This window comes from Puma concolor, chromosome A2 (assembly GCF_028749965.1).
Source record: "Puma concolor isolate L17-30 chromosome A2, mPumCon1.1.hap2, whole genome shotgun sequence".
NCBI classification, from domain to species: Eukaryota; Metazoa; Chordata; class Mammalia; order Carnivora; family Felidae; genus Puma; species Puma concolor.
In genome coordinates, this window is record NC_141668.1 from 114383406 (window position 1) to 114410152 (window position 26747).

The 26747-nt window shown below is 57.1% G+C and overlaps 1 protein-coding gene across 5 annotated transcripts in view; it reads right to left on the minus strand.

The window, feature by feature from the left end:
- Positions 1–26747, minus strand: part of IQSEC1 (IQ motif and Sec7 domain ArfGEF 1) — a 508671-nt gene that overhangs the window by 145607 nt on the left and 336317 nt on the right. Inside the window, exon 1 of one of the 5 annotated variants that reach the window (XM_086697315.1) lies at positions 24839–25270. The exons of the other annotated variants lie outside the window; for them this stretch is intronic. Within the exon in view, the coding sequence (XP_086553441.1) occupies positions 24839–24861 (23 nt within the window). The 5' untranslated portion in view covers positions 24862–25270. Of the gene's footprint in view, positions 1–24838; positions 25271–26747 lie in introns of those variants that run through there. 5 annotated transcript variants of the gene reach the window in all.

Here is a 26747-nt window from a genome sequence, read left to right on the forward strand (position 1 = left end):
AGCGGTGGTCCCTCGGCATCCTTACAACCCTCCCCTGCTGGAAGATGGGGAAGCTGAGGCTCAGAAAAGACTATATGCCCGTGGGTGAGGGGTGACATCCAGGAGACATCGGCCGCAGATGGGAGCCGGCGCTGAGCAAGCCCGCCAGGCTTCAGGGGCCTGACCCCAGCCCCGTGCTCTGGCAAAGCCCAAGAACAAGGTCAACGGGCTCAGGAGGGCAGTTTTCTGTCTGCTGTTGGCAAACATGCTGAGCAGAGCTTCTCACCCAGCGGCTGTTAGGGCACTGTCCCCCTCGCCACCAGGAGACACTTGGCAATGTCTGGAGAAGTCTGGGGTGGCCACAACAGGGAAGGAGTGTGCTACTGGCATCTAGTGGCATTTCGATGCTGCTGAACATCCCCCAGGGCTCAGGAGAGCCCCCACGCCAGAGAATGATCCCTCCCCTGCTTCGGAGAGTAGCTCTCTCAGAAATGTCCCATCGTGGACAGTCAGAACTGGAAGGGCATTTAAAATGGCTCAGTCCAAGCCTCCTCTTGTATAAACAAGGAGAGGGAGGCCCAGTGAGGGAAAGGGCACACCCAGCATCAACAGGATGGGTCCAAGCTGGACCCAGGAAGCCCCACGCTGTTCTGGGGCTGGGGAGAGACGAGCCACTGGATAACCGGCCCGGTAACTGCGGGGTAGATGGGGACGGAGGGTGACAGTGGCCATCTGCCAAGGGTGATGAGCCTGTTGGCCTGTTTGCCAAGGTAGCACAGGCCCCGTGGAGTGCTGCCCCGCCCCTCTCCCCCGGACAAGGACATCAGCTTCCCTCTCACGCCTGTGGCAGAGGAAGCCGGCTGTGCCTTTGAAAGGAGGCAATTACTGGCTGGGACCTTTGTTTCTGAATTCCCAAGCCGTGAATGGGGCCTCCAGGACCTCGAATGGCACCTCCTCCCCTCCACTGGGGCCTGAGGGCCAGGTTTCCCAGGGGCTCCCACAGCAGAGCTGGTGACCCTGCTGCACGAAAAGGGCACAGAGGCCAGGTGGTGGTAGGGGTAGGTGAGGGCCCTGGGTCCCAGGCCTGGATCTGGCACCAATATTCCTCTGGTCTCTGCATCTCAAGTTTTCCTCATCTGTGAAATGCGAACGTCGAGCCTGGCTCTGCCTGTGTCCCAAGGCTGCTGTGAGGGTCAGAAGTCAGGACGCGTGGGACTGCAGGATCACAGGAATGGGGGCAGATCCTGTTTAGCGCCTGCCTCTTTTCTGTTCCTCAAATGGGCCAAGCATGCGCCACCTCAGGACCTTTGCACTGGCCATCTCCACCGCCTGGATGCGCTTCCTCCAGTCATGGGACTCACCCCCACGTTCCTTCTGGTCTCTGGTTAAACGGCACTTCCTCACAGACCTTCCCTGGCCACCCTCCGATCGCTCTCTATCCCCTTCACCCCGATTTCTTTTCCTTCATAGAATTTGCCACCCGACACAGTATATTAAAACCTGATTCCTTTGTTCCTTTGCTGCCTGAGCCCCCGCCTGACACAGTAGCCCAGCAAAGGCAGCGCTGTTGACCATGGTGTAGCAAGCACCTGACACCTGAAATAAGGGCTGGGGGGAGGAGGGGAAAGGGCAGAGCTGAGGGTGGTCCTGCTGTCTGCTCTGACCCCTAGCTTGGTCCTCTAGGACTGTGAAGGCACTGGCCAAGTGCGGCCAGCCTCAGGGGGGTGATTACTATGGCCGCTCCCTGACCACGGCCGCCTGCCAGGCCTGGCGAGAGCCGGGTCTGGGTTAAACCTGAGGGGGCAGGGGGACACGTGACAGTCCCCACCCAACCCCCAGACACTCTGGGACAAAAGCCTCACCCCCTGCCCCGCTTCGTTCCAGAGCCTTCTCCGGCCTGGCCCCTAGCAGAGTGCTGACTAGCTGGCTGGCGGGGGTAGACAAAGCGGGTGGAGCCACACCGCCATCTGACATGTTGGTGGCTTTCAGAGAAGCCGGTGGCTCAGCTGGTTTACAGGAGTTTCGTGAGCCTCTCACCCTGGGCTCAGCCCGTTCTGCCACAGACACCCATATACCTGCCCAGCACCCCGGGCCGGCCAGGCAGGGGCGTCCAGCTGTGAGCCTGCGAAAACAGAGCGTGGCCAGGGGTGCGGGGGTGGGGGGGGGGTGAGTCCACGCACAGGAGGGATGGAGTGAGGGTCCGCCTGTGTGAGGAATGGAGGGTGCCGATGCTCTGCACGCGGTGTGTGTGAGACTGTGCAAAGCGCTGTGCCAAGAGCTGAGGGTATGAGGTGTGTCCACGGGGGCAAGGAGTGTATTGTGGCCTTGGGCAGCGTTCACAGCAGGATCTGGGTTCAAGTCCGGCTCTGCTGGCCAGCTGAGAATCCTGAACCAGCGACTTCTGTGAAACGGGCTAACACCAACCCGTTCCGAGTGCTCGTGAGGAAGTAGGACACCGTCAGCTTTCGCGGCACCCGCGCACGCCTGTTAGCGTCACGTGTGGCTGTGGCCGTGGAGCGTCCCCCTACAGGGTTATCGGAGTGTGCCGGCAGCTGCCAGCCCCACGCTGGCTCAGGAAAGCACCCCTCTGCCCTTCTCACAGCCTCAGGCAGCTTTAGGGTCTCAGAGCTGGTGGCCATGACCATCTCGTCCCAGGGGAGCAACTACTAGACCCGCCCTCTGCACAGGGGGCCCAGGCCCTGTCGTGTCGCCAGTGCAGGGGGCTCAAGGCCACTGGGCCTGCTTTCGGCCGTTCGGGCCCCTTGGTGCGACTCAGCTCCGCCGGGCCCTCTGCCTCACCCTCCCTGGCTGGGCACATCCGGCCACATCCAGCCCTGTGGCTCCTCACCGGGTATATGCCCTTTCCTGGCAGTGGTGCATCTCCCGCCCATGGAGAGGGATGCGCCTATTTCCAGTCGGCGTGGCCCAGTCCACCCCTCCCCGACTCACGCCGCTACACTGGACGTGGCTCCCCATGCCAACGCCGCGCCGGGGCCAGCCAGCTACCCCTTCCTGGTCTTTTGTGGCCCCAGCCTGTGAGCAGAGATCGGCTGACCTCCGATCCAGGGGACCTTCCTGTGTGCCTCAGTCTCTGGCCCCTTCTTGTAACGTTAGACAATGCCTCCTTCTGAAGACATCTCGTAGAAACGACAAGATCCAAAAGCCATGTGAAGGCAGAGGTCCTCAGACACCCCGGCTTCCACGAACCGCGATCGGAAAACCAACTGGAAGCGTCCGCTTGGCCCCTGGGCTGCAGCCTGGGCGTCACGGGAACGGGCAGCTGCGGGCTGGCCCTCAGAGGGACCACCAGCCTTGGTTCTCAGAGGAACCCTTAGCTGAGCCCCTGAGGGACCATTCCTAGCTGGACTAGTCCTCAGGGGATGTGTCAGCAGTACTGCTGGTCCCTGGGGGAGTTTGAGGGCCCAATGGGGGGACTAATTTCCCTTGATGCCTCCTGGGGCCCACCCGCGGTGCCGATGGGAACAGTGGGCCCAGAGTGGAGGGAGCGACGGTACCCGTAGCAGTCAGTGGACAGGCTGCTTCTGGTCTCCAGGGAACTCCTGAGGGTGACAGAAGTGAGACAGGGTTACCGGTGACCCCCGACACACAACAAATGCTCCCGGGGGCCGTGCCGGCTCAGGCCACAGTGGGTGGTCCCAGGACAGGTCCTGGGGTGGGTGAGCAGCCCTGGGAAGGGTTTGGTGCCCACATGCAAGAAACCATGTGCTTTCTCGCCCTCTGTCTCTCTCCCACACCCCCGCTCAGAGAGCTCAGTTACAAAGCATCTTTAGCAGCATCAAGTCCAGCTGCTCTCTGTTCACTGGGGAAGCCAAGGCCCGAGGTCCCCCAGGGAGTCTCCCAGGCCGAGGCTCTTTGTAGTCAGAGACCCAACTGGGGCCTGGACCTGCTAGCGTGCAGCTCTGCTCATGCCCTGCACCCCCCCCCCCCCCCCCCCCACTGACAAACCCTTGCCACGCAGGAGCTGGCCCCTGCGTCTGCACCCTCCTCTCATCCTACCCCATTTCACAGAAGTCGCTTGTTCAGGATTCTCAGCCGGCGAGCAGAGCCAGATTTGAACCCAGGTCCTGCTGTGAACACTGCCCAAGGCCACAATACACTCCTTGCCCACGTGGACACACCTCCAACCAACCTGCTGCCTTGCTTGTTCCTGCAACATGTTCCTGCCCCAGGGCCTTTGCACTTGTTCCCTTTACTTAGGATGCTTAGTCCCCATCACTCACTTGCCATCACTCACTTGCCAGAGAGGCCTTTCCTTGGTGTCTATAGTGGCCCCAGCCCCTTATGCTCTCCACTCATCACTCAGTTTTATTTCTTTCAGAGCCCTATGTAAAAAGGGCTAAGCCATTTATCTGTGTGCTTGTTCACTGCCTTTCGGGTGTCCCTCCCCAAAGGCAGGGACTTGTGTGCCCTGAACATTTTGGCTCCACTAAAGGCAGATGGGTGCAGTCAGATGAGAGGAGGGGGCCCTGCCCGAGGTCCCACAGCAACCTGTGAGGCAGCCTCTTAGCCCCCATTGTGGGTGAGGAAACTGAGGCAAAGAGGGGTTAGCACCATGGGCAGAGTCTCACAGCTCTGAGAGGCTGGGCTGGGATTGGGACTCAGGTCTGTCCGGCCTGGGACCACTGTGTTCTGTCCCCAAAGGGGCCTCCCCGCCGAGTCCTTGCAGACCACAGGCCAGGCCCACGATCTCCATGCCCAGAGCCCAGACGACCGGCAAAGAGACTTGATGTCCAGCTTTGGATCTGGCCCCAGAGACAGCCCTACCTGAGGTCAGGGCCCGTTCCACCCTTGACTCACCATGGATTTGGTACAAGTCCCTTCACCCCTCTGTGCCTCAGTTTCCACATTTGTAAAAGGATGGTAAGTAACAGTAAGTCACTCACAGGGGGAAATAATGGATGTGAAATGACTGTGGAGAAAGAAACAGGAGCCTCTGTTTGCTACGCACGGTGGCATGGCCAGTGTCTGAGGCCTTTGGGGTCTTAGGGTGTGCCTGTCACTACTCGGTGGCCTGGCTCCCCCTGCCCTGTCCCTGCCTTTCCGGGCAGCGGCTGCTATGACAGCCGACACAGCCGTGACACCACCTCTCCCCACTGGGGGTCCCCTGCACACCTCTCCCCCACCCAATGTCTCAGAAGCCCAGGGCCCCTGCTTCCCGTGGGCCTGTGCTTGGTGCTTGGGCTTTGCCATTCTGAGCCAATGCTGGGTGCTTACCACGGGTCATCTGAGCTTCGGCCTCGGTTTACCTACTTGTCCTTACCACAGCCTTGATGGAAACTCTCCCTGCTGGAGGCCGACCCCCCCCTTCCACATCCCCACTTCCGGTCCAACGAAAGCATCGCTGGTTTTCTGGGTCCTGTATTCAGCAGATTAGCTTCCCCAGAACCAAGCCCTGCCCCAGGCGCCCCCTCCTTCTCCAGCCCCGGCTGAAGAGGCCACGGACAAGCTTCCCTCCCCCCTGGAGCCAGAGCCGCCCCAGGGCCGTGCACTGTGCTTGTGTCAACAGGGCCTTGCCAGAGCCCACAAGAAAAGGGGACGTAAAGGACGGTGTCAGGATGCCACCCCGTCACTGTCCCAGACTGTTTGCTGTCCTGCGCCTGCCCCAGTGAGCGATGGCTTTTCTGGGAGGGGAGAGGGCGGGGCTGGTGAGGCAGGCCTCACCTCCCTGCTGCGCCAGGACCCTCACTGGCAGAGGCGAGCGATTCCTGCCTTTGGGAAGCCCCTAGTCCAGACAAGGGGACCCAGCCCTCAACGCCTGTCGCCCAGTGACTGGCCTCTCCAGTCAGGTGAGGAGATACCAGTATGAGAGCCCCCTAGTGCCAGATGCGTTTCTCATCTAAGCCTTGCATAAACCTCATGAGGCACAAGGAATTTACAAACGCTACCAGTGCAGCTCAGAGGCACTCTATACCCGGAACACCACTCCATCCCCTGCCTCTTTGTCCTTCAGCAAACTCCTATTCACCCTGCAAAACTGTGCTCAAATGTCAACTCCTTGGTGCAGCCTTCTTTGCCCACTCTGACCCCCCACGCAGAACACCGTCTCCCTTCCTTCCTCCTTTTCCCTCTCCCTCCTTCCCTCCCTTCCTTCTCTCTCCCACTCCCCCAATGACCATGAGTATATTTTGAGCAGTTCCTATGTGCTATGAGGGAGGCGTTGCTGCTAACACTTTACAGCGATCAATTCATTCAGTCTTCGCCGGAGCCCAGGAGGGAGATACAGTGACACTCTGCTATGTTGTGACACACGGGTCCAAGATGTTGAAGGGTGCACGAGATTTTCCAAGCAGATAGTACTGTCACTGAAGTATGCATGTGAAGATGGGGACTGTCTGTTGAGCACCGCCTGCCCCCACAGGACTGAGGGGCCCTAATAGCCGTGCAGGGCTGACCTGGCCTGCCGTGGCCCAACCCTAAACCCTGTGGCGGGTGGTGACCTCTGCTTGGGCTCTCCACTCCTCCCCACCCTCTCTGCCTATCCCTGGGGTCCCCTCGGTGGCCTGAGCCCCTTGGCGGTCCCCTTCCTGCTGTCTCACTGACCCTCCATCAGCCCAGTGAGGACTGGCTCTAAGAGGAGAACCAGCCTCTGCCATGCGCCCTGCTGGGTCCATGCAGCTTTGGAGTCACAGATGGAGGCCTGTTCTGCTCACCACTGTCTGCTGCTCAGCCCAGCGGTCAACAGGAAAGGTTCGGGCCCGCACAGGACAGGCCCAGGTTGAGGGTACTCGGAGAACACGAGAGACCGCCTGGCTGAGGATGCCTGGCTTTGGAACCAACCACCTGAGCTCACACCCCAGTCCAACCTTGGGGGCGACAGAAACTCGAAGCCTTGACCTCCTCCTCCGGTGATAATAAGAGCTCCACCTCACACGGATGATGCGAGATAAGGTGGTCAGCACAGAGCCCGATGCAGGGCTTGAACCTATGAACCGCGAGATCATGACCTGAGCTGAATCTGGATGCTTAACTGACCGAGCCACCCAGCCACCCTATTGGTTTATACATTTAAAGCACTTAAGACAATGCCAGATACAGAATCAGCATTCCATAAATGCCAGCTGTCATTAGTATAGATAGGATTCAAAAGATTTGCATATTACTCAATATGTCTTATGTAACATACGATATAGAATATATTAATGCCTAACACCAACAGTATAGAAGTGAAATATTAATGTGTTACATTAACATTGATTCTACATTAGTAGATATTTGTGTTATTCACATATATAAAATCCTCATTTTATATGCAGGGAAACTGAGAGGTGGTTTCTTCAATGCCACCAGTCCTACATGAGGACTGGCACTGCTGTACCTCCCCCTGCTCAGGGGCCCCAGGATCTTTGGAGGACCCTGGACCACGTTCATGGACACAGGGCTCTCAGTCAGCCAGGCAGGGCTCCAGCTCCTCTTCTGGTCTCCAGTTCTAGCTCAGGGCATAAATAGCCCATTCTGGCCACCCTGGACAAGGAAGACCGCCCCGGGACAGTCCTTCCTCTGAATCCCCCACCCCCAGCCCTCCTTTATGGGGCTCCTGGGGAGGCCACTTCCTTTTCCTTCAGAATAAACTGGCTGCTCCAGTCTCCCCTGGCACAGCTTCTAAATAGCACCCAACTATTTACACAAAGTTCAGGAACAGGAAAAACTACTCTGTGTGCTGTAAAGAGTCAGGGGAGGGCTCCCCTGGGGGATGGGCCAAGACTGGCAGGGCCCCAGGGGGGCCCCAGGGGGCTTGATCATGAGTGGGGTTCTAGAGGGGGCCTGGGTCGTCTTGGTTTTGGGGCCTTGGTGCTGATTACGTGAGTGTGTTGTTTGTGATAATGCAATAAGCTGTACACTGTATTTTAATAAAAGTTTACATGAAAACAAACTGCCTGGTTCGGTCCCAGCCCGGGGCAGCAGGAAAAACCTTGGGCCACTTGCAGCTGGATGCCATCCCCTTCAGTCACCCTGCACCAGCTCTGTGGCCCTGGGAAAACCCCTTCCCCTCTCTGGCCTCAGTTTCCCTTTGCTGAATGAGGAAGTGGTCAGTGTGTCTATTCCTGGCTGTACAGCAGGAACGGAGCCTCTGAGAAACACTGATGTACGGATGCCTGGGTCCTAAGACGGACCAATTAAGTCATACAGCCTCTGGGGGTGTGTTTCAGCACCTTTGCTTTGTTCTAATTATTTCCTTTGAAAAAAACCATAGCTTCACAGGAAGCTGTAAAATACAATGTCCTGGGAGGTCCCATGAACCCCCATCCCCAGCCTCCTCCAGCCATAACCCCTTGTGCAACTACAGACACCATCCAGACCAGGAAACTGACATAGGTAAATCCGCCGAGGTTATTCTGACTCCACCAGACGAGCACATGCGTGTGCGTGCATGTGGGTCTCCATGTAATTTTACACCCGGGTCGCTTGCGGTAGTCCCCCGCCGTGATCAATCACACAACTGTTCCATCACCAGGCTCTCGGTGCTACCCCCCATAGCCACGCCCACCTGTCCTCCGCAGTCCCTCCCCGCCGACAGCCACCAATCTGTCCCCCGGCTCCACCATTTTGCCCTTTCAGGAATGCTATACAAAAGAAATCGTAGATTTTCACTCAGTGTAAGTCCCTGGAAGTTCATCATTACTTCCTTCCTCTTGACGGCTGCGGAATACGTCCTCCATGGCACAGATGCACCAGTTTAGTATCCATTCGCCCCCCCGAAGGGCATCTGGGCACCTTCCAATTTGGGGGCTGTTCTGAATAGAACCACGATGACCATTCTGATACAGGATGTTGTGTGACCATAAGTCTTCATTTCTCTGGAATAAATGCCCAAGAGTGCAATAGCTAGGTCATACGAGAAGCGTGCATTTACTCTGAAAGGAAACCGCCAAACTGTCTTCCGGAGCAGCTGGACCGTCTTACATTCCCAACAGCGAGGCAGCAGCGGTCCGATTTCTCCGCATCCCTGCCAGCGTCTCATGCTGCTACGTTTTTTTTTTTTTTTTTTTTTTTTTTTTACATCAGCCACTCTAATAGCTACGGGGCGAGAGCTCACTGTGGTTTTGGGGTGCATCTCACTGACGGCCCATGTTGTTGACCATTATTGTTACATGTGTTTACCTGCTACCCGCGTATCTTCTTTGGTGAAATGTCTGTTCGCGTGCACCTTCATTTTTAAAAGCTCCCCGGATGGGTTTGATGTGCGACCAGCTAATCCCCTAGGAGCTTCCGAACTTGGGAAGTTCTGTCAGTTTTAAAAAGAACACGGTCGCTGCTGTAAGAATTCTGGGCAGCCTGCGCTTTCTGGAAGGGCTACAGGTGGCTTAGAGTTACTGTGTCTCAGGCCAGAGGGGGAAGTTTGTCTGTTTCTGAGGAGGAATGGGGAGAAAGCAGAGAGCAGAGACAGAGGGGAGAAGGAGGCTCTGGAGGCCACGTGGCATAGGAGGGGACCCCTCCCTCCCACGGGAGCCTCTACAGGTATTACTGTCTCATACAGAACAGAGAGTGGCTAAGTCCATGTCTAGGGCGAGGGCATGACCCAGGAGGGAACTTGAGGCAAGCCAGCTCCAGACTGTCGCAGGTCCCAGAATGGACCTATTTGTGGAGTTTACGTCAGTCTCCAAAGGGGTGGGGAAGGCCGTACCCCTCCCAGTTACAGGGCCCCCTCCCTCTCATTAAATAAGCAATAAATGCCCACTGCACCAACTGTAGAAATAACAGCAGAGCACAACAAGGAAATAAAATCATCCGCCGTCCCAGCTCTCTAGGGACTAACCAGTGTAACTATTTGAGGGTACTTTCTGGCTGGGCCTTTCTCTAAATGTGTGCCTGTGACTGGGCGTATATATGTTTTTTGGTTACACAGAAATACATTCTGTTCTATAAAATACATCCACCCCCTCACCCCACACTTGTCTCAAGCATGTTTTTAGGTCTTCAAACATCCCTCCACGTCACCCCTTTGGAAGCTGCCTGGAACCCCTGTGGGTTCCTCATCGCCCCAGGTGGGCGCTGGGCTTAGGTCCATCTCTCCTCTCCTGGTAAACAAAGCTGCGGGACCGTCCCATCAATGCGGCCTCTGTGCACAGGCTGGGATGTTCCTCTAGGACTCATTCCTGGAATTTCTGGGTCACAGGGTGGGAGTGTTTTGATGTCTCTGGGTACACACAGACGCTGACCCAAGAGGTTGGGCCAGCACACTCCTGGTGGCAGTGATGGTGAGTGTTTGGCCATCTCGGGGCTCCAGAAGTTTCTCTGTTGGGGCAGAGATGAGCACAAGGGAGAAGGTGCTGGGTGGCACTGTGCCCCACGCAGAATGCCCTTACTCGACGCCAGGTCCACAGGAATCAGCCGTGAGACATGCCGAAGAGGTTGTGTGAGCAATGGTGCACCAGGTCTGTGCTTCTGACCCCTCCACCGGCTGTCGGGGAGAAAGTAGCTAACAGCCAGGGCCAGGTCTGGGGCTCACCCCTCACCACTGGCCTCCAGAGTCAGTAAGCAGGGTGCTTCTCTGGGGGCGTGGAAGCAGAGACACAGAGAAGGTGCCCTTATCCCTCAGGCGTGAGGCTTTTTGCCCACCGGCTGGGGTTCCCAGTTCTGGTCTCACAAGCGAAATGATCCTGCCCCAGCCTCTGCTTCCTCATCTATGAAACGGGGCTGATCTTCCCGCCTCAGAGGCCGTTAATGAGGCTCCTGGGAGCTTACAGACTGGAGGTGCCTTGTAAACAGACGGATGTGAAGCGTTGCCATGCTGGCTCATGCCCAGGCTGTCCCTCCCAGTCCCCCAAACCCTACCTGGGGCCTCCCTCTGAAAAGGCCACAGAGGGCTCCTGCCCACCCACCCTCTGCCTTCCTGTCCTGGCTCTGGGCCCCAGACAGCCCTGCCTGCCAGCCTGAGGCCGCACCGCCCAGCGGCACAGTGAGACGATTATCTCCAGGCTGGCCTCTGTGCCCTTCCGTCCTGCCAGGCAGTTCTGCCCAGGAGCTCAGCCTGAGTCTGGAAAACTCCCTGCTGGCGGTGGGATGGGGGTGGGATATGTCTCTTTGCAACGCCCCCTGGGCAGAGGTGTGGAGAGAGAGATCAGGGTGGCCAGGCAGGGGCCCTGGGTGAGACCCCGAGGGCATCTAGTCCCTCTCTGAGCCTCAGTTTCCCCGCCTGCACCATGAGGGTGTTTGTCTAAAGAAGTGGTTCTTCACTCTGTGTGTGGGGGGGGTGCGTCAGGCCATTTGGGGACAGTGATTCATTCATCCCACTTAGTAACCATGCAGTCCCCACTTTGGGCCAGGCTCTCTAAGAGCTTAGGACTGACTCACATCACCCTCACAGCCAGCCTGCGATGTGGGATGTCCTTATCTCCACTTCACAGATGAGAAAACAGAGGCTCCCGGATGTGATCAGGGGCATTATTCCGAGCACAGGACGATACGGAGTGAATAAGACAGACCCATCACTGTCCGTGTGGACGGAGGGGGCACACAAGAAAAGTAGATAAGGATATGTGCACAGACAAGGCCGCTTGGACCAGTACAGAAAGTAGGAGCAGCTGCACGAGACAGGAGAGACACTAGCCAAGAAAAGCCCCTAGGAAGAAGTGACCGCTGGCTCTGAAGGGCAGGGCTCCGTGTAATGGATAAGCAAGGGAAAGGCCTGAGGCGGGAGCCAGCTGTGCACGTTCAAGGTGAGGGTCCCTCGTGTGGCGCACGGGGCCAGGCCAGGCATCTGCTGCAGGAACGAAGCCTGGCTTGGAGAAGGAGGCCCACTGAGCCCCCCAACACCACCACTCCAGCCCAGCATGGAGCCCAGTTCGGGGCTTGAACTCACAACCCTGAGATCAAGACCTGAGCTGAGATCAAGAGTCGGATACTTAATGGCTGAGCCACCCAGGTGCCCCAAGCTTCTCAAGGGCTGTAGAGGGCCCTGAAGCCTTAGTGGGGGATGGGGGGGTGGTGTCTGGATAAAAGGGGAGCCCTAACCTACACCCTCGGTTCATGGGACAGAGGGGCTGGAGAGGAAAGCAGCTCAGCGTGTGGGGGCTTCTATTTCAGGGGTGGCAAGATGCCATCACAGAATGCTCTGTCCCCCACACGGCTGGTCTCTGCTTGGGACACAGAGCACTCTCTGGGCAGATGGCTACAGCCCAGGCAGAAGGCCTTGGGTGTCCTTGGCCCACGGGCTGGGCTGGTGGCTGCAGCAGCAGCAGGCAGAGTCCGTCTGTGGCTCAACCGAGTGGGTGGATGGAGGCAGTGTCCCCACTGGAGGGTGAGAGTGGCGGTCCAACCCAGCCCCTGACCTCCCCAGACTCCAACCTACAGAACACCCAGCTAGGCCCTCCCCCAGCTCCCCTCTCTGTACCAGCAACTCCCATATGGGGGGGCCCATTTTGGTGATAGCACTGCCACCCACCCAGACCCCCAAGGCAGACTCCTAAGTACTATAGTCTGTAACCCCTTTGATGCCTTCCTCTCCCTCCCCACCCCCCCCCCCCCCCGGCCTCGGGCTGACCCTCATTGGACACTCTGCTCCATGAGCTGCCTTGGCCTCCCCCTCGGACCACCTCTGGCATTTCCCATAATGCCTGCCCCACCCAGCCCAGGCCTGGCATGGGAGCACCCTCTGGACAGCACTTTCTGGGTGAAAGAAAGAGAGACAGACAACAAACTTCAGACTGAAGGAGACAACGTGGGACATCCTTCTCTCACCTGACAAACACCGAGAGCTGTTCTGCGTCAGGCTCTGGCCTGTCACTAAGGCCTGGCTCAAGTGCCACCTCCTGGGCATAGCTCCCCAGGGTCTCTGGTCCCTCAGTCAGTACAGAGATAGTTGCAGAGCACAAAAAGGAGGGGGATGTGGCTGGAGGGAGCAAGTAGGGGGAGGCTGGAAGGCTCCTGAGGGCCTGGCCCCGAGATCCTATGACCCGATATGTGTGCAATGTCAGTGAGACAGATGTGGCCCTAGGAGAGGGGGTGAGCAACCCTGCTGTCCTCAAGCCAGAGTCCACACCCTGGCTTTCCACTGATGGGCTAGGTGACCCTGGGGGAGAGCTCTGTCCTCTCAGGGCTCATGTCCCTGTCTGGGGCTGCCTGGTAGGGATACCTATCTGAGGCCTGATGACAGGTTAAGCGCGTGTCTACAGAGGCAAAGCCATACGTACAGCGCGGCTGGGGAAGGCTGCTGGAGGGGAGGACGCCCTGCGTGTCTGGCCCGTGCAGCACCCACCCTGCCTGTGGAGCTCTGGGGCTGGCAGATCCTCACCCCTAGGCTCCATGAGGAAGCAGCAGCCCTGAGAACAGGAGGGGGAACCCACAATTGGTCCAGGGAACACATCAGCTGAACGCAGGACCCGGACCTGGACCCGGACTACCCAGGCCCGAATCCCCTTCAGCCCACAGGGCCCTTGAGGCTAGCTACGTGCCTCCTGGAGCCTCGAGCTCTTCTTCTAAGGAAGAGCCTCCAGACCCTGCTCTGCCTCTCTGGTGGCTCTGAGCCTCATAGGTACCTCCTAGTGAGTGCTCTCTAACTTGGGAAACGCCATGGACAAATCTCAGGCCCTGTACATTCCGGCTGCAGAAGCCCAGGCCATCTGAGGGCCTCACCCTTGCTGAGAAATTGCTCTCCCCTGAGAGCCCCTTTGTGCCGCCAGAAGTCATCTCTGTGAGTCCTCACTCTGGCCTCAGGGGCCCGGGAATGGCCCATTTACAGATGCGGGGCAGGCCTGCCCCACAGCCCTCACTCTGCCTCTCCCTCAGGCTGCTCCCCTCCAGGGAGACAAGGCGCAGACAGGATTTCCCCCTCCCTGAGGTGCTGGTTAAAAAGGATGTGAGGTTGATCTGAAACACAATTTTTTTTTTTTTTTTTGGAAATATACGGTGCCCCAGGCAGCTTAAAAAAAGTGTGTTTTTTTTTCTTTAAATACATAGTACTGGGAAAAAGAGCAAAGATGAAATGGTAAGAAAAATGATTTCTTGTTTATAGGTCCCAGCTTGGCTAAGAAGGATGGAGGTGTGGCAGCCTGGGGTGGGAGGTCAGCTGGTCCCGGGCATCGAGCATGGGGGTGGGGGGCGGTCCTGAGGATTTATGTAGATACACCCAGGGGTAAACCCTGTCCTCCCATCCGCAGAGCCCCTGGCACTCAGGGCCAGTGAGTCCAGGCTCTGTGCTGGGGCCAGGGGCCGGCCGCCTGGGTGAAGGGGGGCATCCCTGTGCCTACCTGTGGTTTTGGCAGCTGTGTGCATATGCCCACTACCCAGCTGAGGCCGCCAGCTTGGCCTATGTTGCCCTCTGCTTCCAAATATACTCAGTAGGCTGTCTGTAGCCTCGGTTTACTGCCCCGCCCCCACAAACACACACAAGTGAATCCTCCCCCTACATGGTTCAGGTGGGGCTGACCCCACCCTCCCAGCTCCAGAGGCAGCCAAGTGACAGAAGCTAGCTGATTGGCATGCAGCCTTCCCTGGGCCATGGAGGTGGTTTCGGGAGTGACCATGAGCCCCAGGGCTGACCAGTGAGATGGGAGGCCAGAGCTCCCACAGGGGAACATGACCCCAGGGGCAGACAAACAGGAGAGCAGAGTATTAGAGCCCCTGGAACCAGCCACACTGAAGCAGACCCCTGGGCTGTGCCCGGATAGTAACCATTCAAATCTCTTCTGACTCGAGTTTCTGTCCTTTGCCACCCAAGGGCTCCTGGGTTAAGTACGCTCCCCAGCCCCGGCCTGGCTTCCTTCCCTTCCCAGATGTCCATGTTTCTCAAGCCCCAGTGTGTCCCAAAGCTTCTCTCTGCGTGGTGAGAATCCAGGGAAGGCAGGGGACGAGAACAGTATTTTAGGTCACAGATCCACCAAGTGCTTTATTACCTCACTGAATCCCGATGGCTACCCTGCAAAGCTGGAATTATTGGCCCCACTTGACAGAAAAGGAAACTGAGCTTCAGAGAGGTTAAGCCATCTGTCCCAAGCCCCACTGCCACCGGGTGGCAGATACGGGGCTCCATCTGAGCAACTTCTTGGAGGGTGGCTGGGCCCTGTGTCAGGGGGTGGTATTGGAAAAGCCCTCGAGAATGCCAACACGGTGCCCCCTCCCAGCTCCACTGTCCCCCCACCCCCCGCGCAGGTCTCAGGGAGCTCCTCTGAGGCAGCCTGATCACCCAGCAGCCCTGGAAATTGTCGGGGACTGAAGGCGACCCAGGTTGGGGGATTGAGGGACTTGGAAGGTGCCTGCAGCCATCTGGGTGACAACGGAGTGAAGCCGGGCGTTTCTCTCTTGTTCGATAATGAGAGCAAATGTGAGGAAGGCTCTCTGTTATCGCAGGGCCCAGCAAGCGTGGCGAGACACAGGCTGTGATTTTCAGAGAGGGCTGTGGTGATTAAAAATGCATCACTTCCCTTATTAACCATTCCAAACAGATGCCGGGACCGTCTTGACGAGGAATGGAACCGCCGAAGCCAATAAAACATCTTGCAATTAGCCACGCTCAGATGGGCTGCCCGCTAAGCTCCGAGGCTGCTCCAGTGGGACCCTGTCACAATTGGATGATTTGTCCCTCTGAGGACAGGCCAGTGCACCAGTGTCCAACAAGGTCAGGCGTGACCGGAGACTGGGAGACTCGGGGCATCTCCAGCCCGGGCCTCGTGTCCCCAGCTCATCCCCAGAAGGTCAGGTGGACGAGAGCGGGAGGCCAGAGTCCTCCAGCTGGGGTCTGTCCAGGGAGCCCAGCCCCCGAGATCCCAGGTGTATCGGGCCCTGAGCCCACACCACACTTGGTCTGGCTTCAGCCCCGCCATCCCCAGCCTCACAGGCCTTGTCCTGGCTCTCCCTCAACCCGTGACAAGTCAATTTGCCAAAATCCCATTCACTGAATAGTCAATTTGCAGGACGACAGGCTCATCAAAAACACTCGATTCCCTTAACCTTTTTGTTTTAGTTGGCTGGGTTACGTTTTTGCTTTTAAATGGCATTTGAACGAAGGTTTGATTTGTGTCTCCCTGAGAATGGGCACAGAGGGACAGAGGGGACAGAGGAAGAATGAGGTGGCTGTATTATCACCCACACAGGTGGCACTAGGCGGAGGCTGAGCGGGAGGGAGTGGACGGTCCAGGCCCACTTGGGGGAGCCTCTAGGTGGGGCCGGGCCCAGGCTTTGGGAGGGTGGGGTGCTTTGGGGTTAGGGTCTCTAGGGAGAGCTCCAGACTCTCAACCTTCTTGCCAGGGCTGACCAGGCACCGGCTGGCAGCAAAAGGGCCCTATGTTGTCTTTCTGGGGTAGGGAAGGAAGCAGGTCCCCGTGCCTCTGGCTGGGGAGAGGTCAAGGGGTCTCACCTGTCAGGGAGGGGAGGGCGACAGAGGTCAGTGACCACACAGGCTTCTCCTGGAAGGACCAAGACAGGGGGTTGCTGGTCTTCCTGTCTCGTAGTAGCCCATCAGACCCAGCACCGGTCCTCAGCCCTTTTAAAAAGTTAAGCCTGTTATTTTGAGACCCCTGTAGATTCACTGGTAGTTGCTGAAAAGTAATAGAGAGAAATCCTATGTGTAGAGACAATATCACCACCAGGATACTGACGTTGTACCGTCCATCATCCTAGATTTCCCGTTTTACTCCTACTCATGTGCATGCGTCTGCATGTGTGCGTGTGCCCATGTGTGCACGTGTGCGTTTGGTTCCATGTCCTCCCATCGCACGTGCAGGTTCACATACCCACCCTCCCAGTCAAAACACGCAACCGTTCCATTACAAGGAGCCCTCGTCCACCCCTCTCTTTTACAACCCAAACCTTCTGCGACTCCCTTCTCTGTTCTGAAACAGAGCTCACAATAAACGGATCTATCTACATGCATATTTTAAAACAAAAGTCAACAGAATGCCCTCACTGTAACAACACGGAAAAGGAGCAAAGTGACCCACAAGGAAGTGACAGGCATCAGGTGTGATAGCGGTGGGTCTGGCTGTCCCACAGGGCAAATGAGGAAGTCAGCTGCCTGCCTCTCTAGGCGACGGTGGCTCCAACCCAGACGGATACAGGGGCTTGCCGGCCAGTCGGTGCCACAGGGGATGCTGCCCTCCGTGACGGGATCCTTTGAATGGTAACAGCACTTGGCAAAGCTCTGAACATACCAAAGTCTGATCTGCCCTCGACTGTGAGAAGAGCAGTGTGTTCCTGGGAAACTCAATGTATATTAAAATCATATGAAATGCATTTTGTAGCGCGGATGTCGAATGGAGTGAGGTCCCAGGCTCGGTTAATTACGCACGGATTTTCAGTCCCGTGAATCTGGGGTTAGACATTCGCAGGTTCTTGGCTGTGCAGGCCTGCCCCACACGGTGCACGGAACTAGACCTCTGACCCCTGCCAGCCAGACACCTTTCCTTGAGGCCCCCATAATGCCTGCTAACATCTCCAATGGCCCCAAGGAGGCAGTGCGGCCCTGCTGAAAGTCCCCACAACTTACTCTCTGTCCCCACATGGACAGTTCCACCTGTATCTGTCTCCCCAGGGGCAGGGGCTGCGGTCCCCCAGGATCCAGCCCAGGCCCGGTGCTGGACAGGTGCTAATAAATATGCCCAATAGGGCTGATCTGGACAGAGTCAGCCAAAGTGACAATGGTGAAGCTATGACGAACTGGCTCCCCTGAGGCCTGGTGGGTCAGGGCTTCCCATCAGGAGACTGCTGCTTCCTTTAAGGGCCTGTTGGTCACCATGTCCCCCAAACTGAGCTTTTAATTGGCTCAAATCCGGAACTTCAAAGCAGTGATTGGAAATGAAACTGCTTTATGCAACTGGTTTGGCAGCTGGGGCATCTCAATAATAAAGCACATATGCAGATACACAGAACTTCCCTGAAGGACCTGAAGGAAGCAGACACAGCAGTGTCCCTCTAAGTAGAGGGACAAGGAGGGAGGAATTGATTTTGTACTGTGTACAGACATTTAAAAAAATGTTTATTTATTTCTGAGAGAGAGAGAGAGAGACTCTGTTGAGTGCAAGCCGGGGAGGGGCAGAGAGAGAGAGAGGGAGACACAGAATCCGAAGCAGGCCCAGGCTCTGAGCTGTCAGCACAGAGCCCGACGCGGGGCTCGAACTCACAAACTGTGAGATGATGATCTGAGCCAAGGTCAGACGATCAACCAACTGGGCCACCCAGGTGCTCTTGTGTACAGACAGTTTTGTTCCATGTGGATGAATTATCTCTCAATTATATGAATAAATAATCACCAAAAAAAACCAGATCGAAGCAGGTACTACTTGTGTGATTAAAAATTGTTTGAGCACCTACTGTGTGCCAGGCACCCCCAGAGAGCCCATCCCCCTGGAATGCTTATGTCCTAAGGACTGGGTTCTGGATGGAGGGCCCAGAGCCCCCCGAATCTCCCCTCTGTCCCGGGACAGAGACCCCAGTGAAGGCAGTGGAGGCACTGCCGGGTGCCCAGCCAGTCCCACCCCTCCTGAGTCAACGCCAGGGGTCCCCGGAGCTAAGCGGTCCAACGGAAAGTGCGAGGCCTGCATCGCTCAGCCTTTATCAAAGAAAGGGTAGATCAGAACCACAACGAGAGACCACATCACCCCATGAGGATGGCTGTTATGAAAAACCCCAAGCACAAAATAGCAAGTAGTGTTGAGGATGCGGAGAAATTGAAACACGTGTGCATTGCTGGAAGGAACGTAAAATGGTGCAGCTGCTGTGGAATACAATACACTGGTTCCTCAAAGAATTAAATGTACAGGCGCCTGGGGGGCTCAGTCGGTTGGGCGTCCGACTTTGGCTCAGGTCACGATCTCGCAGTTCGTGGGATCGAGCCCCGCGTCGGGCTCTGTGCTGACAGCTCGGAGCCTGGAGCCTGCTTCGGATTCTGTGTCTCCCTCTCTCTCTCTGCCCCTCCCTCATTCACACGCTGTGTCTGTCTGTCTCTCTCAAAAGTAAACACTAAAAAATTTTTTTATTAATCAAATATAGGGGCGCCCGGGTGGCTCAGTCGGTTAAGCTCAGGTCATGATATGGGCTCAGGTCATGATCTGGCAAGTTGTGGGATCGAGCCCCGCGTCGGGCTCCACGCTGAGTGGAGAGCCTGCTTGGGACTGTCTCTCTGCCTTCCCCGCCCCCCCCCCCCCCCAGCTCTCAAAATAAATAACTAAACAATTTTTAAAAACTAAATACAGAATTACCAGATGATGCACCATTTCCACTTCTGGGTATGTAACCAAAAGGATCAAAAGCAGGGTCTGGAAGAGATGTTGGTACACACATGCTCATGGCAGTGTTATTCACAACAGCTAAACGTGGATGCATCAAGTGTCCACTGATGGGTGAACTAATAAAGAAGATGCGGTCTACCCACACAATGGAATATTATTCACCCCTAGAAAGGAAGGACATTGTGAGAGACGCTACAACATGGATGAACCTTGAGGACGTAATGCTGAGTGAAATCAGCCAGTCACGAAAGGACAAATACCCTACCTATGATCCCATTTGTATGAGGTCCCTAGAGCAGACAAAACGTAAGTGGTGGCGGAAGCTGGGGGAGGGGAACGGGGAGTTAGTGTTTAATGGGGACAGAGTTTCAGTTTGGGAAGATGAAAAGGTTCTGGAGATGGATGGTGGGGACGGCTGCACAACAGTGTGAATATATATATATATATATTTTTTTAATATATATTTTTTTTAATTTGGAGGGGGAGGGGCAGAGGGAGAGAGTGAATCCCAAGCACTGAGGGCCTGACCCCATGACCCCGGGATCATGACCCGAGCCGCAATCAAGAGGACGGTGCTCAGCCAACTGAGCCCCCGGGTTCCCCAGCACTGAGGAATGCCACTGAGCTGCACCCTTACAAATGGTTAAAATGGTAAATTTTATGTTACGTGTGTATTTTACCACAACTTTAAAAAGAAGGTTGTCGGTGCCTTGCCAGACCAGGGCCTGCAGGGCTGCCGAGAAACAAAGTGGGGCCCTGCCTGCAAGGGACGCCCCGAGTCTGGTGGGGGAGACAGGGAAGCGGGTAGTCGGTGACAACAGAGGGCCCTGTAGTGTGGCACAGGGGAGGCCCGGGGATCCAGGAGCCCAGCGAGGGGACCCATTTGCCTGGGGAGTCCGGAAAGAGGCACGAGCTGGATGTTGGGGCCTGAGGTGAGGGCCGGAAAGGGTATCCCTGGAAGAGGAACCAGCAGGGGCCAAAATGTGGAGGCGTGAACTCTGTCTCCCAAGAGCCTGGGCAGGAGTGGGGTGCAGCGGGGTCAGCGCAGGACAGGAGAAGCAGGAGGCGGTAGGGGCCCTGGAGCCAGAGACGGGGAGTGTGCGAGCAGGGCCACCCCACTGCTCCACGGTGCCCGCCCTCTTTTCTTCCCTCCGTCTCTCCAGGGCTTGGGCCCCTGTGGCCTTGTTCACCGCCCCTCCGGACCGCAGCTGTTTGCTGCGAGCGCCCCACCAGGGCTGGCACGCAGACCTGGTCGGATGAATGAACTGGCACGTGGACGATGACCCCACGGTGACCACGTATGACAGGCAGACTCGGGTGTGTGCGAAAGATTCAGGATGTCTGAATGCAGCTTCCCCTTCTTGGAGCCACCGGTCCCTCTCCTCCCAGCCACCCGTGCGGTCCGGTACCCGGCAAGAGCTGACCCTGCCGCTCTGCTTCTGGGTGACAACACAGGCCCAGAGAGGGCGAGAGGCCTGCCCAGGATCACAGAGCCAGGCAGGGCCAGAGCTGGAGTGGAATGTCCTTCTCTTGTTCTAGAAGACCCTGGGAGGGCCTCAGAGACCTAGGGGCAGGGGTGAGGTGAGACAGAGACAACAGGAGCCAGAGTGCAGGTGGGGTGAGACACGCAAGGGAAAGTGGCGGCCCCAGATAAGCCCGGTGGGTGCTCAGTCGGGACCCAACAACAATGCCTCCTGGGCCCCTGTTGACCACAACAGAACCGGGGTTAGACCATGACCCAGGGGCATTCTCAGGAGCATCCTGGCTCCCAGCCCCTGCCATTAGCAGACCTGCAGGGAGCAAGCTTCACCCCTGCTTCGCCAGCCTCTGCCTCGCCGGCAGTTTTCCTGGCTGTCCAAATGGGGTGTGGAGGTCCGAGGCCCTAGGGTGTCACTAGTCTCTGGGGACACACGTGCCCTACTACGGGCATGGGAAAAGGACAAATGAGAGCCCTGTCTGGCCTCCCCTCCAACTCCCCCCACAGTCCAGCCATGTAACCATGGCCAGCACCCCTGATCAGGACCCTTCGTGGCTCCCTCCCGGCCACTACCTGCAGAGACTCCTGGCACTCCAGGTGACTTCTGCCTTGGGTCCTGCCCACATTTTCAGCGTCGTCTCTGTCTTTTCCCTCACGCTTGGGGCTCGGACCAGACGTAGCTGCTTTCAATAAAAGCCTTTAGTATACGCACAGCACCGGAGCTGGGCTTTAGGGGCTGGCTGTGCAGCCTCAAGCCCTGTGCTACCCCCTCACCGGGTGCCACCTGGGACAAGTTATTTGATAACTCAGTGGCATTGTCAGCACAATAGGGATAATAACAGCCCCACCTCCCAGGGTCACTGTGAAGGTCAAATGAGCTTACGCCTGCAAAATTCTTGCGATCGTGGCCTGACATTTGTGTACCTGGAGTGCTCTTCCCTCCTTGACCACCTGGAAAATTCCATTCACACTACATGCCTGCTGTAGGATGCAGTGACCCTCCCCATCGCCGGGTCATCTTCCTGTCCCGGCCCTTGGCACTGTGTATTGAGAGTGTCTGTTCATGTCTGTCTCGCCCACCGGCCTTCAGGCTCCCAGAAGGCAGAAACTATCTATTACTCAGCAATGTGCCCCACTGCTTAGGGCAGTGCCCGCTGCAGATCCATAATTCATTCACTCAACAGAGATTTACTGAGCAGTTACTATATGCCTGTGCTTTTCTAGATGCTAGGGTAGCAGCAGCTAACACACTGTCAACCTCTCTGCCCTGGTACGTTCTAGCAGGTGAACCAATCAACCAACGGCAGCGGGCAGATGGAGACAGCACTGGGCAGAGAAGGAATAGAGGAATGTCAGGTGAGGGGTCACGGAAGTTCCAGCCAGAGTGAATGAACGAATGAGCAGGAGGCACCCCACTTCAGCCCCCAACCCCCCAGAAGCTGTGAATTTCACACTCAGTGCGAACGCCCTGTAGCCCCAGCTTTCCGTGTTCAAGCAGCAGGATGTGACATGCCCGTAAGACGGTGGTTACCCTGTTAAGTGTAGTTACAGTCTGAAAGGGGCTCACCTTAATTAAGACACCATTAATTAAGCCGTCAGTATGGTAATGATCTCAGTTGTTAGCAAATTTGATTAAGGAGCTGATTCTGGAGGCCTCGCAATTTCCCCCCAATGCATTAATAAATCTCCTGCTCGTGTCGTATTGCTGTCCTTTATCTTGTTCTCTCTGCCACCGCTGTAAGTGACTGAGCCCCCCCCCCCCCCCGGCGGGTACCCACCCTCGGACAGAGCCCAAATGTCATAACACTCTCTTAGGGCCTGCTCCAGGGGACCCAGAGGATGGCCACCTGGACAAGCTAAGCCACGGGACACCCTGCTCCTGCCACGCACGGGGACCCGGAGCGAATCGGTCGAGTCTGGCACGTGACATACCAGGGGAGGGACCCCACTGTCAAGGATACAGCAGGAAACAGCCACGTGACCTCGGCCACGCTCCTACCCTCCCTGAGCCTCAGTTTCCTCTTCTGTAAGATGAGATCAACAACACCCCCATTCTAGAACAGTTGGTGAGAACCAACAGGGCAACTGGGCGGAAAGGGCTCTGAAGCTAAATGGTACAACGGTATGTCGGCCAGACGCTACCATGCCTGGGTTTCCAGCTGCCCTGAGAGTTAAACAGCTAGAGACACGCCGCTCCCCGTCCCCCGTCCCCCCTATCGCATCAAAAGCGCTGGGAACAAAGGTCGAGCAGCAGGTGCTAGGAGAGCCCTGGTTCTGGGCCACGGTGAAGCGGGGAGCAAACACACAGGGCTCTGTGTCTGCTGTGCAGCCCTGTCAAGCAGGCCTGCTCTGGGTCCCAAGTCTTTCCCTAAAAACAATGGGGCAATGGCTCATCTCCAGTCGCCCCCTCCCCAGCCTCTTTGCCACCTCTGGTAGCCACAGGTTTGTGGCAGCACCTGGGTGCTGGATGTCACGGTACCAGGCTGTAGGAGCCTGAGAGCCGGAGGAGCATAAAAGGACCCACACAAATGAGAGGCAGGGGGCACAGAGCCCCCCAACAGGCCCTCCCTCGGCACCGGCTCAGCCCCTCTCCCAGGCAAGCCGGGCAGCGCAGGGTGGGCTTCGTTAGGAGACGAAACTGCCAGGAGCTTAAAGTGCAGGTTCCAGGGCTCCTGGCGGACCGAACCAGTCTGTACTGGTATTGGGGCAAGTACTGGATGGCAACTGTGTCCCCGGCAAGACCGTGAGCAGATAGGCTTGGGCAGCTCCTGGGCCCGGGCAAAGGTGTGGCAGGAAGAAGACGGCTGCCCGGGGAGGGCCCTCTTACCAGCAACGGTGGCGGATGCAGCAACGGTGGGGAAGGATTTACTATTTGTTTCCAAAAATACAGCTAGGGCCTTGTCACAGCGAGTGAGAGAGAACACTGGGGTGTCCTGCTCACATCAGCACCACAACCTGTGGGCTTTTCCACTAAAAAAGCAGATGAACATCACAGCAAACCGTAGACACAGGCCACCTTCACCACCACCCAGGGCTCCTGTCGGGGCCTGCTGGCGCATGGCAAGAAGTATGTTTATTTTCCTTCACGCTCCATTAGCGAGAGAGCTGTCCCTCCACGGAGGGGTGGGGGTGCTGCTTAACTGGGAGCTCCACAGGTCCTTGTCACGGTATAGGGTCGTGAGGCCTTGGAGTGGCCCCCAAGATGTCCCCCTAAATAAGGCTCCAGGCTTCTCCTTTCTAGTCCTGGGGATGGAGCCCAGCCCAAGAGGCTCCAACTCTGTTCTCTAACCTTACAAGGTCTGAGGTCACTGAACAGCCCCAGAAAGCTGAGGTGTGGGGCAAATTGCCTAGAGCAGGTGGAGATGTGGAGCTGTGTCCCACCCTACAGCTCCGAGCCCTAGAGGAAGGATCCTGCAAGGCCAGAGACCGAAGGTTCCTGGCCCCAGAACAGCACGGTGCAGAGCCCCGAGAGCTGTGAGGCAAGCTGGAGTTCTAATCCGATGCCCCCCCCCACCCCCCCCCCCCCCCCCGGGAAGCCTAGCTTAATGAGGCACGGACTTTGGTTTCCATAAATACCCGGACCCGTGATGTCACCACCCCGTGCAGAGTTTAACAGCTTCTGCCACTGGCTGTAGGCCCAGCAGACAAGTGGTCTGCCGCTAGCCCACAAAACACCTGCGTGGCCCAGAAGGACACCAACGCCCCTGCTCTCGATGGCAGGCCGGACCTTCACCTGTCCGTGGAGGACATGGCATCCTGTCCCCACCCCAACCTGCCTGCCAGCCTTCCATCAGGCACGGCAGAACTGCCGGTCACGGATGAGCTGGGCAGGAGAGGCTTCTTCCAAATAGTCATGCTGAGGGCTATACCAAAAGCCGAAATGGCAGTGGTGGCTTTGAAAACCCTGGATATGGATTTGGGGGGATTACTTGCCCTCAGCGATAGGGAATTTCACAGCCCAATGGAGACCTGCTGACTAACAGCCTTTTCCTCATCGTCACCACCAACAAATACCTCCACTGCAGGGCACAAACGCTGACAACCTCTGCCCGGAGGTCAGCTCCCTCTGCAAGACACCTGCACAGCAACCCCCCCCTCCCCCCCCCCCCCCCACCAAGCCCCCACTCCTGCTCCAAGCTCAGCTGGGGCCCCTCTGGCCTCCGGCCCGAGTTTCAGGTATAAACCTGCCACATATACTCACAAGTAGCGTCTTCTGCAAGCCATCCTGTCTGGGGGCAATTTTCCCCTTCCCTCTCTCTCTCCAGCTGGGAAGGTTCCGCGTGGTTAGAGGAGGAGCAGGATGCTCAGCCGAGAAGTGGAAGGGAATAAAATTAAATAGAGGGGCGAGTCACATTCCCCGGGGGCGGCGGGCTCCTCCGCTGGGGCGGGAGCAGGGGGTGGGGGGTGACAGCAGCAGGCTCCGAGGGGCCCCGGGCACGGCAGGGCTCACACCATGCCCAAGAGCCTGCCAAGTCGTCCAGTCACCATGGTCGCCAGGTTGGGCGGGGGCGTTGGCCTCGCTGGTACCTGGGACCACCTCGGGTTTTTTCCCTCCCGCACATCCGGGGTGGCTGAGCGCGGGGAGGAGGGGGGTGCTGGGGGGAATCTGCGCCCGCTTTGCTCTCGCAGCATCCGGAGGAGGGGCGGGCGCTCGCGAGCCTCCCCCCGCCCCCCCCCCCCCCCCACCGCTTCTCGGCGCCAAGGAGCAACGTAGTGCGGCCGCGCTGGACCAATCGCCGAGGCGCTCGTCGCCATGACAACTGCAGCATCAGCCGCGGCCACTCGGCGGCGCCCTCGCGGCAAAGCCACCCGCCCGACGGAGAGCGCCCGCGCGCAGCGCGAGGGTGCCGCAGCCTGCCGGGGCCCCTTCCTGGCTGGCTCTGGAAACCTGGAAATCTCGTTGCTAAAATGCACGACGCTGTCCAGAGCCTGCGATGACGCTGCTTTCCAGGGTGGCTTTTCTGCCTTTGGCACGGAGTCGTGCAAGCCATGGAGCGCAACAGGCTGGCGCCCTGGAGTCAGGCCCACCGGTTCCAAGGCTGGTTTTGACCCCTAAGGGCCTCGAAGCTGTGGACAAGCCGCTTCCCTTCTGGGAGCCTCGATTGATGCTATCGTGAAATGGGATCATAATGGCTACATCACAGGGGTCCAGGAGGGCTTGTCACACACAGTAGCTGCACAGATGCATAGCTGTTATGATGTGTGCTGGCCATGTCCTGGAGCTAGGGAGAATTTCTGCTGTAGCTGTGGAGCCCATTCATTCCTTCACCACTCACTCACTCATTTACTGTTTCTGGATTGGCAGCTCAGTGATGAATAAGGCGATGCTTTCATGGTGTTCACCTCTTAAGAGGGAAACAGGAAATCAACATGCAGTCAAATATGTAATTTTACATGGTAAGGAGGAGGACAAAAAGTAAAGCCGAAGAGGTAGAAGGGAGGGGGACAGCAGGAAGGAAGGAGGAAGCCATCTACATCAGACAGGGTGCTCAGGGAAGGCCTCTCTAAGAGGGCACGTGTGGGCTGAATAATGGAAGATCCCGGGAAGGAGCATTCCAGGCAGAGGGAAAAGCTAGTGTCAAGGCCCTGAGGCAGGAAGGAGCGGAGTGTGTTTGAGCAACACTGAGGAGGCCAGAGTGGCTGCAAGTGGTGAGCCACAGGGATGTGAGGGTGAGAAGGCCTACATCCACCCTCTCCCCTCCAGATTTTCTCTTTCACACACAGATCTCTCTCTTCTTGTCTGATGCTTCACGGAGCAGAGTCTGTTTGCTCGTCTGTAAATCAGGAATCCAAAATCTATCTCGTATACGTACACACCTATAATTCTTATTTCCATTATAATCTTTACGACATCAATGAGGTATAAGATTATCATCGTATTCTCCGGGGAGAAAACTAAAGCCAGAGGTTTAGCAGCTGGCCCAGAGCCACACAGCTGGTGAGTGGTATGCCAGGGGAGTCTGGCTCTGGAGTCCCGGCTCTTAAGCACCTGCAAATGTTCCTCTTTGGGAAGATCACATGAGACAATGGCTGTGAAAAGCCCACCCACCCTGGGCAGCTGTGAGGGCCATTCCCTTCTTCCTATTCTCTCTGGATTCTCAGACTCACCG